At 39.4% G+C, this 16,161-nt stretch overlaps 1 protein-coding gene across 2 annotated transcripts in view; it reads left to right on the plus strand.

Annotated features, from left to right (window-relative positions):
• The window catches only part of CLNK (cytokine dependent hematopoietic cell linker), a 197,428-nt gene that overhangs the window by 146,232 nt on the left and 35,035 nt on the right, over window positions 1-16,161 (plus strand). For both annotated transcript variants that reach the window (XM_006168107.3, XM_006168109.2), the window contains 4 exons: window positions 2,890-2,915; window positions 3,099-3,118; window positions 5,601-5,711; window positions 13,165-13,192. In XM_006168107.3, coding sequence (XP_006168169.1) covers window positions 2,890-2,915; window positions 3,099-3,118; window positions 5,601-5,711; window positions 13,165-13,192 — 185 coding nt within the window. The remainder of the gene's footprint in view (window positions 1-2,889; window positions 2,916-3,098; window positions 3,119-5,600; window positions 5,712-13,164; window positions 13,193-16,161) is intronic.

A 16,161-nucleotide genomic window follows, 5' to 3' on the forward strand; every position in this document is an offset into this window, starting at 1 on the left:
TGAACCAACCTTGCATTCCTGGGATAAAGCCTACCTGATCATGATGTATAATCTTTTTTATAAGTTGTTGTGTACGATTTGCTAGTACCTTGTTGAGAATCTTCGCGTCTATATTCATCAGGGATATTGGTCTATAGTTTTCCTTCCTTGTCCTGTCCTTATCTGTTTTTAGGATAAGGGTGATAGAGGCTTCATAGAATGAATTAGGGAGAGATTTTATATTTTATATTTTCTTTTGGATATTTAGAAATAACTTGAGCAGAATGGGGGCTAACTCTTCTTTGAAAGTTTTGTAGAATTCAGAGGTGAATCCATCAGGGCCAGGGCTTTTCTTTGTTGGGAGGTTATTTATAACCGATATGATCTCCTGGCTTGTTATGGACCTATTCAGACTTTCTATATCCTCCTGGCTCAATCTAGCCAAACCCAGTGTCTTGAAAATGATGCCGGATGCTTGTGTGCATATGCCCAAGATCAGGGAGGAGAATGGAGGAAAAGGGATTGAGTCTGGCATGGCCATCCTCCCTGGGGGGTGAATTTTCACCTTCTCTCCCACTATCTCTGTCTCTGTCTCTCTCTCCAGTGAGCACACATACCCTAAGGCATAAACCTCTAAAAAAAAAAAAAAGAAAATATATAGTCTTTTTCTAAACTGAACCACTGAAACAATAAGTGAAATTTTGTATTAAATTACAGGAATACAGTCTCCTTATTGAATATGTTTTCTAGTAAATTGATTCCCGTAGATACAATAGTAGGTACGAAAAAAAGACGTTTCAGAAAGTTGATGTCCAGTTTTAAAAGGAAGGTCATTAACACAAATAGCAAGACAGTCCACCAAGGATCACCAAGGGTGAAGCAAATGCACAATAAAATGAGAGGAAATTAATTCTATGTTTTCTAATTTGGTGTCTTAAGCAATCATCATGTGGCCTAAGCTTTTTCATAGTATTAAAATAACCAAAGATCTAACATTAACTAGATTGCTGCTGTGTTAAAGTATGTCCTGGGTCATACTTCGTGTTATACTATGCCAAGAACAACTATTATTTCTGTTTGCAATCAGTTTGGAATTCAAATGAAATACTTAATTTTATTCATTTAAAAAGTGTTTTCCAAAAATTAAAAAAAAGAAGGGGGAGAGAATGGTAATTTCACTCAATGAAGTAATTATTTTAGATCTGGAAGAGAGCCATTAAAGTCATCCAGACCAGGTTGTGTTGTATTGTATTGTGTTGGGCCAACGGAAGCTTTTACCCAAAGAAATCTTCAGAGGAAATCCAATGGGAAGCAGACCAAAGTAGAGCTCCCCAGGGAAATGCAGTGGCGAGTCAGAAAACAGTTCCTCATCTCCCTGGCTCCTTGGAGTTTCCAAAACTCCAGGAGGTGTTTGTCCATATCTCAATCCTTCTGTCTCCTATTGCTGGCATGCAAGTTTAAAACCTGTGATAGTTCAACCTGATTGTTTCACAAATGAGGAAATGAAGCTTGGTGTGTGTCCAGCCAGCCAGCCTTCAGTTGAGTTTAAATCTGTAAAAGATATATTTTCTCATTGACTTCTCCCACTACTCTATAAAATATCATTTATTATATGACACCCACTTTTTTCAGATCAGTGAACATTATCTCCATAAGAAGCTATATTCTGACAACCTAGACTAACCTAAACCTCCCACATACTTAAAGCTATACTTGAAATTCTCATCAAATGTTTCATAATGTTGTCAGTGCATACCTACCGACTTAAATATAAGCCCTATAACAAGAACAGGATTTGTTATCTCCACCATTAAGTCCCCAGAGCCTAGAGCCTAGTCTAAAAGCAGACCATCAGTGAGTGCCTCGGGGAAGGGTCATCCCATCTGTGTCCTTCTACCCCCTCTCCTCCCCGTGCCTGGTACCTGCTTAGCTCAGAGGAGCTGATCTTTGAATTGAATTGAGTCTTGAAAATGAAACTACATAGATGTCAGAAAAGTCTATTCCGGGCCATATTCAGGCTATTCCTAGGGTTAGCTGGTCCTGATAAATTGTCCTACCTAGTTATTCCTTAGTCTTGTCAATCATAAAATAAAGGAGCTGGATTGGGGGGGGTCTGTAAAAACCCTTCTACTCTGAACTTCTGTGATGCTGTTTTCCTGTGCTTGAAAACACCCCACGAAGGTTCTAAGCAGGAACTTAAGCTAATAGATCACACATACAGTCATGGGCTGTAAACATGTGAATCAGCAATGGACTGCACAAGGGTGTACTATATGGCCTAAGTGTATAATAGGCTGCCATATACGCTTGTGTTAATCCACTCACTGATGTTCACACGATGATGAAATCACCTAACATTCTCAGAATGCATTACCCCTCGCTAACCAACACATAGCTATACACATAGGGGTGTGTGTGTGTGGGGGGGGGGGCGGTCTTCAAAAAGTTCATGGAAAATACATGTCATGAAAACTATGCCTGGATTTCAAAATTTTGTGTACCAAAATAAACTCGTATTTTAATTCCTGGGTTTTTCTGTAATGAACTTTGAAGTTTCATTACTATATGCATAAAAATTCTAAATGGGAAACAGTTGTTATGAGGGGACCTTAGGAGTCAAACCACATGCAATGAATATTCATTTTACCATTTATCATTTACTAGCTGGTGACTTTCAGTGAGATATTTAATTTACCTGCACCTCAATATTTTTATTAACAAGAGTGAGGACTTATAAACCACATAATTGAAGTATTACTATAGTGCTAGATGCCTAATAATATCTCCACAAATATTGATATTATCATCACTATTATTAAATATAGGAATGCTCTCCATTTAAACATATATAAAAATAGTGCTTGATGACATTTTCCATAAATTCACTGGTGTTTCCTCTTAACATTTTAGGAGACAAAGCCATAAAGGGAAACAAGGTAAGAGAAATATTAAACTGTATTACTTACTCATTTGGTGGAAGCATAGAGATATCACTTGATAAAACGTCCTGCAAGTTTGCTCGTGATTTATAGAGTTTCTATTTCTTAATCAAGAAATTGTTAATCATTGGCCTCGGTCAAAGAATAATAAATTTAATTTGTTTCTCTTTCCTTTTGCAGACTCCTTTACCACCTCCTCGGTGAGACATTTAAAATAGTATTTTGTTTTACAAATGCTTAATAAGTTCTTTATGTGCCAGCACTTGAAAAAAAGAAACTCAAAAATCTGACATTGAAAAATTAATACAAATTAGCTAACAAATAAATTAAACAAGTCTTCATTCATCCATTTAATAATTTATTCATTTGTAGTTATTTATTCAATGTACCTTCAATCATTTTTCATTTTATTTACTATTTTTAATTTGCTGTAGGGCACATGCACTCACCAGAGGGAGAGAGAGAGAGAGAGAGAGAGAGAGAAAGCAAGCCACCAGAATCAGGGATTCAAACTGCGGTCAGCCATGTGGGAGGCCAGCAGGTGAGGTGGTGGTTAGGCGCTGGGCTAAGTACATGTGCCGGGTGTGAGTTTAAGCTGCCGAGTCTGGGACTCAAACCACAGTCGACTACATGGGAGTCCAGTGACATAGCCATTACGCCAACTGCTGGTTCTCAGTTAACATGTCTTGATGAACATTTTTTTCTCAATTCCTTCTGGCTTATCTCCCTTCTTTTATACAAAAATCTGCCTAGATTCCCAAGACTGGAGATTGGGGTTTGCCCTCAAGAGATTTACCCATATACAAGTTGAGTATCTCTTATGAGAAATACTTTGAACTGGAAGTGTTTCAGACTTTGGTGCTTTATTTTCTTGAGGAGAGATTTTGAATACATACACAAATATAATAGGATATCTTAGAGTTAAGACCCAAGTTTAAACACAGAATCCATTTTTTTAAGTAAACACACGATCTTCAAAAAGTCCATGGAAAATGTGTATTATGAAATATTATATGCAAATTTCAATTTCTTTGCACCAAAACAAACTTACACTTTCATTCAATTTTTTAATAAACTTTTTTTTTGAAGAGGTTTTTACTATAGGGCGTGTGTGTTCACCAGACAGACAGAGAGAGACAGAGAGACAGAAAGCGAGAAATCACCCCCCAGGGGGGATGGTCACACTGCAATCCCTTCTCCTTCATTCTTCTCTTGGGATCTTGGGCATGCACGCACACGCGCCCGGCGTGCTGGTGTGAGTTTTAAGCCACAAGGTCCGGGACACATACCGCGGTCAACTACATGGGAGTCCAGTGGCATAGCCATTACGCTAACTGCTGGTCCCTATTTTAATAAACTTTTTAAGTTTCTTTGTATACCTTATACACATAACCTAAAGATAATTTTATACAATATTTTTGTGGTTCAGTGCCTTGACTACATACAACCTGTCATAGAAGGTCAGGTATAGAATTTTCCACTTGTAGTGTCATGTTGACACTCACAGAGTTTTGAATTTCAGAGCATTTTGATTGAAAAATTTCAGACTAAGGATGTTCATTCAACTTGTAATACATCAATAAATATAAACATTATATTTCTACATATATATAAAGGGCAAGAGCAGCACGCTTGGCCGCTGAGGGTCTGAGGAAGTCTGTATTTACCGTGGGCCCTGCACACGCCTGTGTCACAGCATCAGTCACACTCTGGCCGTCATTTCTTCCTTTTCTTTTCTTTTTTTTGGAGAGGTTTTTGCTATAGGGCGCGTGTGCTCGCCAGAAAGAGAGAGAGAGACAGAAAACGAGAAATCACCCCCCAGGGGGGATAACTGGCCATCATTTCTTCAGTGCTATTTCTTCCCACCTAGAGGGAAGCACTTTGCACCAAGGACTGTGCCTTTTTCTTCTATCTCCAGCGTCTACCAAAGTGCCTAATATACTTTTTGAATGAATGAGTGAATGAATGAATAAAAAGGAGTGAGGCATTTATTGACTTTTTTTTCATATTTCTTTGGGGAACTTTAAAAATTTGAATCTGAAGACCAGCAGGTAATATAGTGATTAAGGTGTTGGACTCCCACATGACCAACTGGTTCAAATCCAAGATCCAACAGCTTAAAAATTATGCCAGGTACATGTGCATATGTGCCCAAAGTCTCAAGGAGAATGGAGAGAAGGCAATGCAGTGTGACCATCCTCTATTGGGGGGGGGGGCGATTTCTCACTTTCCCTCTGTCTCTCTCCAGCGACCACACATGGCCTACGGCAAAAAAAAAGAAAACACACACACACACACACACACACACACACCTTGAGTCTTAACATCTATAATAAATAACAAGTAGAAGGCTCTTAATCAAATATTCCCCAGGGCTCTTCAAACTAAAACCAGTATTGATAAGCACAGGACATTTTATAGAAAGTTATATCACACCCTTTAGAAAAATCGCAGACCAAAAGGCACGATGCAGAGAGGTGGACTCCGACTCACTGGAAAGAAAGCCCAGACCTCTGAAGCTACGCGGACTAGGTCAGGCTGCCCTGCAAAGTAGGGAACATTCCAAACCTGAAGTTCCAGCCCACAGCTGGGGACACCAGAGCTGGGCAGCGTGAACTCAGGGTCTGAGGAGCCCCTTTTGCAGCAGATCTTCTGAGGTCCCTGCTCGGACTCTTCTCACAGGCCTCCCATCACTCTGCCAAAGAAGTACCAGCCCTTGCCCCCGGAGCCGGAGAACAGCAGGTCATCTTTCCCTCAGAGACACACCTTTCCTGAAGTCCACAGAGTGCCCAGGTGAGACATTTGTGGTTGCTGCTGGTGAAGTTACCAGGAAGAGTGAAGGGGTGGGGGAAGGCGAGAGGGAAAACCACACAAATAATCTTTCTGCACAGGCTTCCTAAGGGGAGAGCAGGAGCCAATTACAGGTGGGAACATTCTTAGAAACTTGCAGTTCGATTCTTTACTGAAAACACAGCTTTTTTGTAATAGAATGAGCTATTGAAAGAATTGCTCACTTAAGGCCTGAATTATTTGTTAGAGAAAATGTTCAATATCAACAGAGAATTAGGGTATCTTATGTAACAATCAAAAGGGGCTCAGATTATTCAAGGACCAATACTGGCCCCTGGCTTCCCAGCACCCAGGCTGGAGAAATAAAATCACTCTTGAAAATACTTTCATCATAACGGTTACAGCTTTGGGCCATCAGGTGGTGTGGCCGTTAAGGGGCTGAATTCCCCAGGTGACTCCCTGGTTTACCCTACTGGTGGCTCGAAAAACATGCTGGGTGCATGTGTATGTGTGCCCAAAATCCCAAAAGGAAACTGAAGAGAAAGGATTGCAGTGTGGTCATCCACACTGCAAGGATGGGGTGATTTTTCACTGTCCCCCTTTGTCTCTCTCCGGCAAGTGCACACACCTGGTAGCAAAAATCTAATAGATAAATAAAAGAAACAAATAAAAATAACCACGCTTGTGTCTTCAAATTCTTATGAGGAGGAATACAATCTCTGTAAAGTGCCTGGGATTTTATTGTTCACGGCACAGGAAAGAAAGAAAGAATGGAAAACAATTATGACACATTATCTCCCATCTGCACCCAGCCAAATTAGGCACGCATAAGCTGCTTTTTCTTAAAATAGAATATATTCTAGTGCAATGTTTCTCATATTGGCTTTACATTAAAGTAATTGAAAAGCTTTTTAAAGGGCTGGCAGGTGGCATGCTGGTTAGAGGTGTTGGGCTCTCACATGGCCAGTGCGGTTCTAGTCCTGGACCAGATGGCTTGTGGCCTGCTTTCTCACTTTCTCTCTCTCTCTCTCTCTCTCTCTCTCTCTCTCTCTCTCTCTCTCTCTCTCTCCCCCCTCTTTGGTCAAATTTAAATAAATTAATATAAATTTTGTAAAAGAAATTCTAAAAAAAAGGTTTTAAAAAATCTACCCCCCCCCAGGAACCAGCAGGTGGCATAATGTTTACGTTGCTGGACCACCACGTAGTTAATCATGGTTCAAGTGCCAGACCCAGCAGCTTAAAACTCACACCAGATGCATGTGCATGCATGCCTAAGATCCTGAGAGGAGAATGGAGAAGAGATTGTGGCGTGGCATCCCCCTGGGGGATGATTTTTCGCTTTCTCTTTGTCTTTTTCTGTCTCTCTGGTAAGCACATGCACCCTACAGCAAAAATCTCTCTCTCTTAAAAAAAAAAAAAAAGAAAGGAAAAAAGTATTCTCCCCAGTATCTCTTTTAATTACTCAGAGGTGGAACCTGGGCATCAGTATATTTTAAAGCTCCCCCTAATGAGCAGCTGGGCTCAGAACCCAGAGGAATCCAGGCTGTAGGACCAGATCTGCCACAGAAGCTTTGAGGGGCCTTGAGCCTCATCTGCCCATGCACAAGTGTCCAATGTCTGGCAAATGGTAATGGTCCCTTGATCACCAAATGAGTTCCTCTGCAGTCCAAATCATACCAGACTATTGTGCTACAGTCTTAGTGGTGTTGGTATCTTTAGAAGCTGAGCATTTTTAGGGACCTGCAGTTGGCATAATGGCTATATCACTGGACTCCCTTGTAGTTGACTGTGGTTCAAGTCCCCGACCTGGTGACTTAAACTCACACTGGGCGCATGTGCATGTGTGCCCAAGATCCCAAGAGGAGAATGGAGGAGAAGGGATTGTGGCATGGCCATCCCCCCTGGGGGGGGATTTCTCACTTTCTGTCTCTCTGTCTCTCTCTTTCTGGTGAGCGCAGGCGCCCTATAGCAGAAACCTCTAAAAAAAAAAAGAAGAAGAAGAAGAAGAAGCTGGTGTTTTTCTATCTCTGGGGTTTGTAGTTATGTAATCATTTTTAGATCTGGTAAGAATTGTGCTAGACCTCTTACCTTTAGCCCCTCCGAAGGGTCATTACATTTGGACTCACTGAATCCTCCAGCAGCCCCGTGAAGTGTGGGTCCCTAAGGCTTGAGGAGTAAAGGGCTCAGCCAGTGGATGATACATAGATTCTCAGTAAATATTACCTCCCTACCTATTGACACATAAGGTCACTAAAGGTTCAGAGAAGTTAGGCAACTCAGTCAAAGTCACAGGGTTACCATATGACTGTTGAAGGGGCAGAAAACATGCGAAGCCCCAGAGGAAACACTGGCAATACCAGGAATAAAAGAGTTTTTGCTTTGAGAAGAGAGCCATGCTTTCAAATTCACTTTTCACAAGGTCTACATTGGTAGTCAGACACCCTTACTGATGACCCAAGTTGCATGTCAACAACCACATGAGGCTATCGCTTTGAAAACAGAAGGGACATTGGAGAGCTGAGCTTCTACAGCGGACCCATGCAAGATAATGCCTGCTCCCCTACCACCAGCTGCTCCTGTAAGGAAGGCACAGTGAGAAGAATTGCCCTCTCTAAACTTCAGGCTATGATTAACATCTGGCCAGCCCTGACAGCTGCAGCCCTTTACAATTGGCAGTGCTCACCCGATGATGGTGGCTCCAGCTATTGTGTTTCAACCCCTATTTGTCTTCACCAGCTCTCCCTTTCTCTTTTTTAAAGCTAAATCTTGGCTTTACAGAACAAATGCTAAATCAAAACGCTTCAGTTAAGAAGAATGTCACTTAGGTCATTCATTGACAACTTTGACAAAGAAAACTTCGAAGTCTGGAAAATGTTAGCTGGACATTCTCAATCATGTATGCACTATTCTTACAATTTTTACAATATCTGTGTACTTACTATTTTTCCTCTCAGCTCATTTTTTAAATTTAAGTAAATTTACTTAAAACAAAGACATTACCATAAATTTCTCCAACACAGACAATTTCAGACCAAAACTTAGAGACTGCAGAATTTTCTGTCTGATAAAAGGAGAAATAAGTAAACACTAATGTGGTATTTAAAGATATATTAACCACCACATTGAGATTCTCACCACATTGAGAATAACCTGAAAGAGAATTTAAAAAATAACTTTCTAATTAAGTATCATTGTAATTTTAATCCCATGGTCCATGCACCAAATAAAAGCATCCTAAATAACAACCAGAGTACACAACAACAGCTTCTGAGTTCTACATACACACAAGCCCAGTTTGGAGTCTTTTGTGTGTATTAACTCATTTAGTCTCACAACAGCACTGTGTGAAATGCAATATCACTGTCCTCAATTTACTGACAAAGATGCAGAAATACAGAGGGCAGTGTGCCAGCATATGTCATTTAAGCCTCAGTAAACACAATGGCCCAAGGCACGAGGTTTAGTCAAGGAATAGCTTAAATAGAGCACCTGATTTTTAAGGAACAAAACACTCATGCACCTAACAATGGCTTTCTTTTTCAATCAGCAATACCAACATCACATCTGTTTAAGTAATCTCTATGGTAAAATTATAGATGGAGTATCCCTGATCGGAAAATCGAAGCACTCCAAAATTTTGAAACTTTCTAAGCACTGACATGACAACACAAGTAAAACATTCTACACCTGAACTTACGCAATAGGTTGCAGTGCGAATACTGCAGGACAGAAAGATTACATGAAATTACCTCCAGGTAAAAGGTGTCTATGAACCCTAACTTTTATGTTTAGATGTGGGTTCCCCACAAAATAAGATATGCCCACAATATCTTCTTATTACATATGCAGATATTTCAAAATTCAAAATCTGAAACATTTCTGAGGTCCAACATTCTGGATTTTTACATGCTCTACCTGTATATATTCTGATGACTTGAAAAGTGAAAAAAGAGTTTTAATGAATTTCAAGAAAGAGTGGTTATTTGAAAGAGGAAGTATGAATCAAAAACTTGCACTTATGAGTGGAAACTATTGAAATTAAAGTGTGAACTTTGTTTTTATGGTTCTCTAAGATGTCACCATGGGGGAAACTGGGGAAAGGTACCTAGGATCTCTCTTCGTGAGCATCCATAATTATCTCGGAGTAAAACATTTATAAGAAACCGCAAACGTTAAAGTGTTCTAAGGGTGTAACATGCTGTTGCACTCCAAACAATTTTCACATATATGTTTGCATTAGAACTTTCAACAGTCCTTTTCTTTCCTGTCTGGATTTATCCATTTTGTTTTGTTTTGTTTTGTTTTGAGAGGTTTTTGCTATAGGGCACGTGCGCTCACCAGACAGAGAAAGACAGAGAGACAGAAAGCGAGAAATCACCCCCCCAGGGGGGATGGCCACGCTGCAATCCCTTCTCCTCCATTCTCCTCTCGGGATCTTGGCCATGCATGCACACACGCCAGGCGTGAGTTTTAAGTCACCAGGTGCAGGACGCGAACCGCGGTCGACTGCATGGGAGTCCAGCGACATAGCCATTACACTAACTGCTGGTCCCAAGGATTTACCCGTTTTGTAGGTGAGAAAATTAATCTTCAGAATGGAAATTTAACTCATTCAGGGTAATAGAGCCCATGGATCACAGAGCAGGATGCAAATCCAATTAATTCAAAACAAAGCCAAAAACTAAAAGGTGTTCAAGAAGGACTACATTTATAGTACAAAGTAAAGCCCTTAAGTGTACACTAACACCTATCACTCGTAAGAAAAAAATGTGGGAACACTTTTTCCCTGTGGTTAATGACCATTATTAATTGGCTGTCTCCAACAGACAGAACTGGACACAATTATGCTTTGAAGAGGAAACGCGGTGCCCTGGGAGGCCCTGGATGTCAGGAAACAGGAGCTCCCACCTGCACTACACAGAAGGAACTCCTTAACCACTTGGTTCTCAGTTAAAAGACAATGTATTGGGCTACCTTTGTGGCCTAACTAGATCCCATATGACCAACTGTAGCTCAAATCCCAGCCCCAGTGGCTTCAAAAACATGCGGGGTACATGTGTGTGTGCCCCAAATCCTGACAGGATAGGGGGAATGGAGACGGACCACAGCGTGACTGTGCCTGCTGCGGTAGGGGCTTACTTGCTTTCTCTCACTCTCTCACTCTTTCTCTGTCTAGAGACCACACATGTCCTCTGGCACTATAAATAAATAAATAAAATGTATTCAATCTATTAAAGTTACAACTCCCAAAACCTAGCTTTCTTAAAGCCCCAAATTTTAATCTATCAATATAAAGTATATTGTCCTATTTGTAAATCAATTGATTTTTATCTAGACAGAAAGATGTTCAGACTCCTGGTTTCAACAAATATTAACTAAATCAAGTTAGATTAAAAAATCTGAGACAAAAAGATTGGCTTACAAGCTCACTTAAATCTCACTAAATATTTTAAATACCTTTATAAACTTATTTGATTTTTAAGTAATTCTGGTGCTAGTATAAATCCTAGCAAAACTTTCTTTAATAATTTCTGTAAATCTAATAAAGTAAATGTGTAACTATATAGAAAAACACAAGTTCTTTTAATGCGTTCAAATGTTTTACAGATGGAATCAAACTTCTGTGTCTCTTAAACTTTATAAACACTGAGATTAGACTCAGTTTAACCCCAAAATAATCAGTGCTGTGAAGTTTGTCCTACTTTCTTACTTCTAATTGTACCTCGTTAGTTTGGCTTTTACCCAGCTAAAAGGGGAAGGGCAGGGTACAGATGTACTATCTCACATAGACTGATGTAAGAAGTTAAACTTTCAAAGTTCTGTTGCTTGAAGGTCTGAGATTGGGATATAGCTTCTGAGCACTGCATACCTCTGGAGTCGTCTTATCTGATACGGATGTCTCCTTAAAACTCTATATCAATAAACTTCAACTGCGATTGGTGTTGCATTCCTGACCTTTGCATTGTTTGGTTCCAATCTTTGCACTGGCAGAACCAGCTAGATGGAATGTGCATTTTCACCCCACCTCCTTCAGCTTCCTCTTCTGACTTTGACCACCTACTAACGGTAGGGCCAACTACATGTTTTAAGTTAGAAAAGTTTAGCTCCATTTGTAAAGATTTTGAACTATAGGAACCACAGATGACATAATGGTTACGTTGCTGGACTCCCACAGGGCCAATCATGGTTCTAGTCCTGGACCTGGAGGATTGAAATGCCAGGCACACATGCATGCATGCCCAAGATCCTGAGAGAAGAATGGAGGAGAAGAGATTGTAGCATAGCCATCTCTCCTGGGGGGTGATTTCTCGCTTTCTGTCTCTTTGTCTCTCCGGCAAACACACAAAAGCTATAGGAAAAAATCTCTCTACCAAGAAAAAAAAAAAAGTTAAGAGAACTTGCATTTTTCTATAGTTATACATTTACTTTATTAGATTTACAAAACCTACTGAAAAAAATTTTGCTTGCTAGGATTTATACCAGCCTGGTCAGAATCAGAATTAATTTAAGATCAAGTAAGTTAAATTTATAAAGGTATTTCACATATTTAGTGAGATTTTCATTTGTTTGTCACTAACTATTCTCAATTCTCATAATACCCTAAGAATCCATCGAGATGAATACCATGGCTACCATTTTGTAGATGAGAAAAATGGGATTTAGCGAGTTAATTGACTTGTCAGTATAATGAAAGGCTTGGAGTTTATTCTAAGAATAAATGTCCATGTTAGCAAATTTCATGTTGAATTCTTTCACTATCCCTCAGTTTCATGTTTGTTTGTTTGTTTTCTCACTGTCTCAGATCTCTTTTCATTATCAGAATCCATTTTATTTAAAGATTTATTTATTTATTTCCATTTGCTATTGTTATTTTTTTCTTTATTTGACAAGAGAGAGAGAGAAAGGGAAAGTGAGAAAGCAAGGCACCAGGTCCAGGACTTGAACCATGGTTGGCCATGTGGGAATCCAGCGCCCTTATCCACCACACCACCTGCTGGCCCCTCGGGATCCTTTTTATTACACATGCCTTCCTGGGATCTCACTGTACTTGAAAGCTTCATATTAAAAACACTTGCATTTCCTCAAAGCAAAAAAAAAAAAAAAAAAAAAAACTAAGAGCTTTTCTGACTGTGTTAATGAAACATGACACGGAAAATGAAAGGTCAAGAGAAATTATGATGTTATTTAAATGCTCCTACAATGAGAAGAAGCAAGTCTATTCAAGTCCTTTCTACCCCCACTTTTTATATTGGTTCATAACTTCTTTCCCTTAAAAAAATAATGAGAAGAATAACCTGGCTTTAGATTTACAGAACAGTAATAAAAATCACGTTGGCCTATGGGCTGTTAACTTACAATAAAAATGTAATTAAAGGTTTGTTAAGGGCATTGAATGATTTTTTTCCTTGGTCATTATGAACTATATTTTAAACACCATATTTTTTTTTTCTTGCAGACAGATAAGCTTAAATGATTTAAGTGAGGTGAGTAGCAATTTTGTCCAGAGAAACAAAGATGGTAATACTTGGGCATTAAGTGTTGGTGATGGGCAAAATTCTGTTTGTTTCAGATACTTTATCACATTTAATTTTCACAATCACTATGCCCAAAGTGCATTAGTGTGATATCTCTATTTCAAATGCAAAAGAGCTAAAGTAAAATAAATGAAGATACAGATTTTAAACCAAGATTGTATTTTGCTTTCATGGTTGTTCTGTGTTTATTCTGGTATAATGAAGAGTGTGTCTAAAACCACATCATTTTTAAAACTTTTTTGGTTGTTAGAAAGTAAATACTTTCATGCTAAATAGTAATGCCTCTTTTATTTCCTACCTCTCATCCATTCTTATTTTTCTCCTTCTCTCTCCCTCTCTTAGTCTCTATTGCCTCCACTGATGACTTTTAATCTTCAGCATTACAGAAATAAAATGTTGGGAATGTATTGTACCTTGCTAATTATTCTTCAGTGGAAAGACAGAAGTGCAAGCTACAAAAACATGAGATTCAGACTTATGCTGAGCTGGTGTTAATCCTGTTCTGTCACCTACTTGTTATGTGAACTTTGTCAAGTGCTCCCACCCTCCATGATCGGTTTACTCAACCATAAAATAGGGGTGGGTGCATTTCTTTGCAAGTTGTTATTATGAAATCAAAGTAAGTGCACAAACAGCCAGGTGTCTAGGACATCCTCGAAAAATGGCATGAAAATCATGATGGACCTATCTTAGAACCTTATAGATGCATTACTTCCCGAAGTCTCCCAAGAGGATTTCCTTTTCTACAGGCTTCATGCTGGCCTTACAGTTTGGCTGACAGATGTAAAGAGAATGGTGGATACATTCAGAGAGAGAGACCTAGAGACAGCCATCTTGCTTTCATAACAAATCCACTCTCACAGGAATAAATCTCTTCTCATGAAAGTTAGACCTTACTCGGTCTTATAAAATCCTTTCATGAATCTGATACCTTCATGATTCTAGAGCTACCTACTAGGCATACTCCTTAAAGTTTTCTTTACCTCAAATACCATTACACTCAGGACCAAATTCTAAAACGAGAAACTTTGGGGAACAAACGATTACCCAGATCAACAAGTTATTGTCTTCTTTGTTTTTTATTGGTTGGCTTTATGAGTTTGCTAAAATGAAAGTATATTTCTACCTTGTCTTTCAAATAAGACATTTGTCACACCTAACTACTCTACTCCTACTTGACTATGTCAAGAAGAGTAACATATGTAGCTGTTAGGTGAGAGGTACAGAGGGCTGGTTCTACAGAGGACTTCACAAGTTGGACTTCCCAAATGCCACTAGGCAGGAGCAAGTTGTGGGTGACTCTCTGCTCCTGAGGAAACCCACAAATCTAAGATGCTTGAACCCAAAGCTCTACCCTTTACTCCTGTGGATCAAATTTACGTGTCTCAACTATTAGTTGACTTCCCCTTAAGATGATCTCAAGTTTGTAACTCAATGGCCAATCTGAGAGTATAATTGATTCTCCAATCACTAACAAGGAGGCAGGAAATGTGGGCAGAGGAGTCACCCTGAGGCAGCAGAGAGCATGCAGAACTGTTTATTTTCTTTGCAACTCTGATTGGTATTATCCCAGAAGTGAGTATCATCTAAAGAATAACATGGTCTAGTGAAAGAACACATTCTTGTTCTGAATTTTTTACCAAAACACTACTACGTCATTGGGCTGAGATTCAAGACCATTTCCCCATGATAAAAGCCAATCTCAAAGAGCAAATGCCACATATGTGTGTGCCTAAAGTGTTTGTTCGAATGATATCTTGTGAAGTAGATCTATTTCTGCAGAAAGGATGTGCTACCTATCCCAACTCAAAGGCATATGGAGCTACATAGTTTTCAAAGAAAGTCTCAGTCCATCTTCACATAGCCCCAACACAAAAATGCAGCCTCAGAGAGGTGGACAATTTGCCAGGTCCCACAGCTGGCAGAAGATAGACCTAGTCGCTGAAATCCCAGAGTCCAAATCTATTCCCTGTAGCCTTTCTTTAAGCACTCTGCCTTAAAAAATACAGAGACACCTCTGAGCCAAAATAATTTTTAAAAAAAATAGGAAGAAAGGTATAAGTGGAAGGAAGGGCTGAAATAAGAAGGGAGGGAGAACAGAAGGAAAGAACAGGGTCAGAGAAACAGAAAAGGGAAGAGACTTGGGAGACTAAAGGAGGCATTACTATCTAACTAAACATTTATTTCTAACAATAAAAAAGTTAAAGTAGAACAGTCCTAAAGATTTTACTCTATTTTTCTAATTACATTTTATTTTAAATTCAGAGCCTGCAAGCAGAAAGTTGGCTAGGTCTCAATTAAATAAAACAACTGCTCTCCCAAACTAAGAGTTTCTCAGCAGTATTTACAGTTCTGCTTCCCCTCTCCTTTGACAAGTCTGAGAACTACTGCTGCATCTGATTGAGCACTTTGAACTGCCAGATTCAAAGTCCTGGGGAAGACTCAGTGGGGAGACTTTCAAACTACTCATTAGAATGGATTTATGACCCTTTTTACTTAGCCTATAGATTTGCTTTGATTTGCTGTCTATAATGAAATGTATGTCCTCTTTCTAGAACCCTAGGGGATGCCCAGGTCTTTGAAACAAAAGGGCTTGTCTATAGCCTAGCTTCAGACAAGACATATAATGCCTCTCTAAGCAATTTGCTGCTAAAGGTTTCTTGTCTATGAAGCAAATGTGAGCCAAGAGAGCTAGAATCACCATCAGTTTAGCAGCAAGATAGCTGTGGGAACCTGGGCAGATGGCATCACCTTTTGAACGTCATCTGTAAACCAATAGTTTTAACATTTTACGGACCTTAGACCCCTTTGAAAATCTGATGAAAGGTATAATAAACTTTCTCACCCCGATAACAAAAAAGAGACACGCAATAATAGAACACATTTAGCTTTTTGTTTCACAACATTCATGGACTCCA

This window comes from Tupaia chinensis, unplaced genomic scaffold, assembly GCF_000334495.1.
Source record: "Tupaia chinensis unplaced genomic scaffold, TupChi_1.0 Scaffold145561_1, whole genome shotgun sequence".
NCBI classification, from domain to species: domain Eukaryota; kingdom Metazoa; phylum Chordata; class Mammalia; order Scandentia; family Tupaiidae; genus Tupaia; species Tupaia belangeri.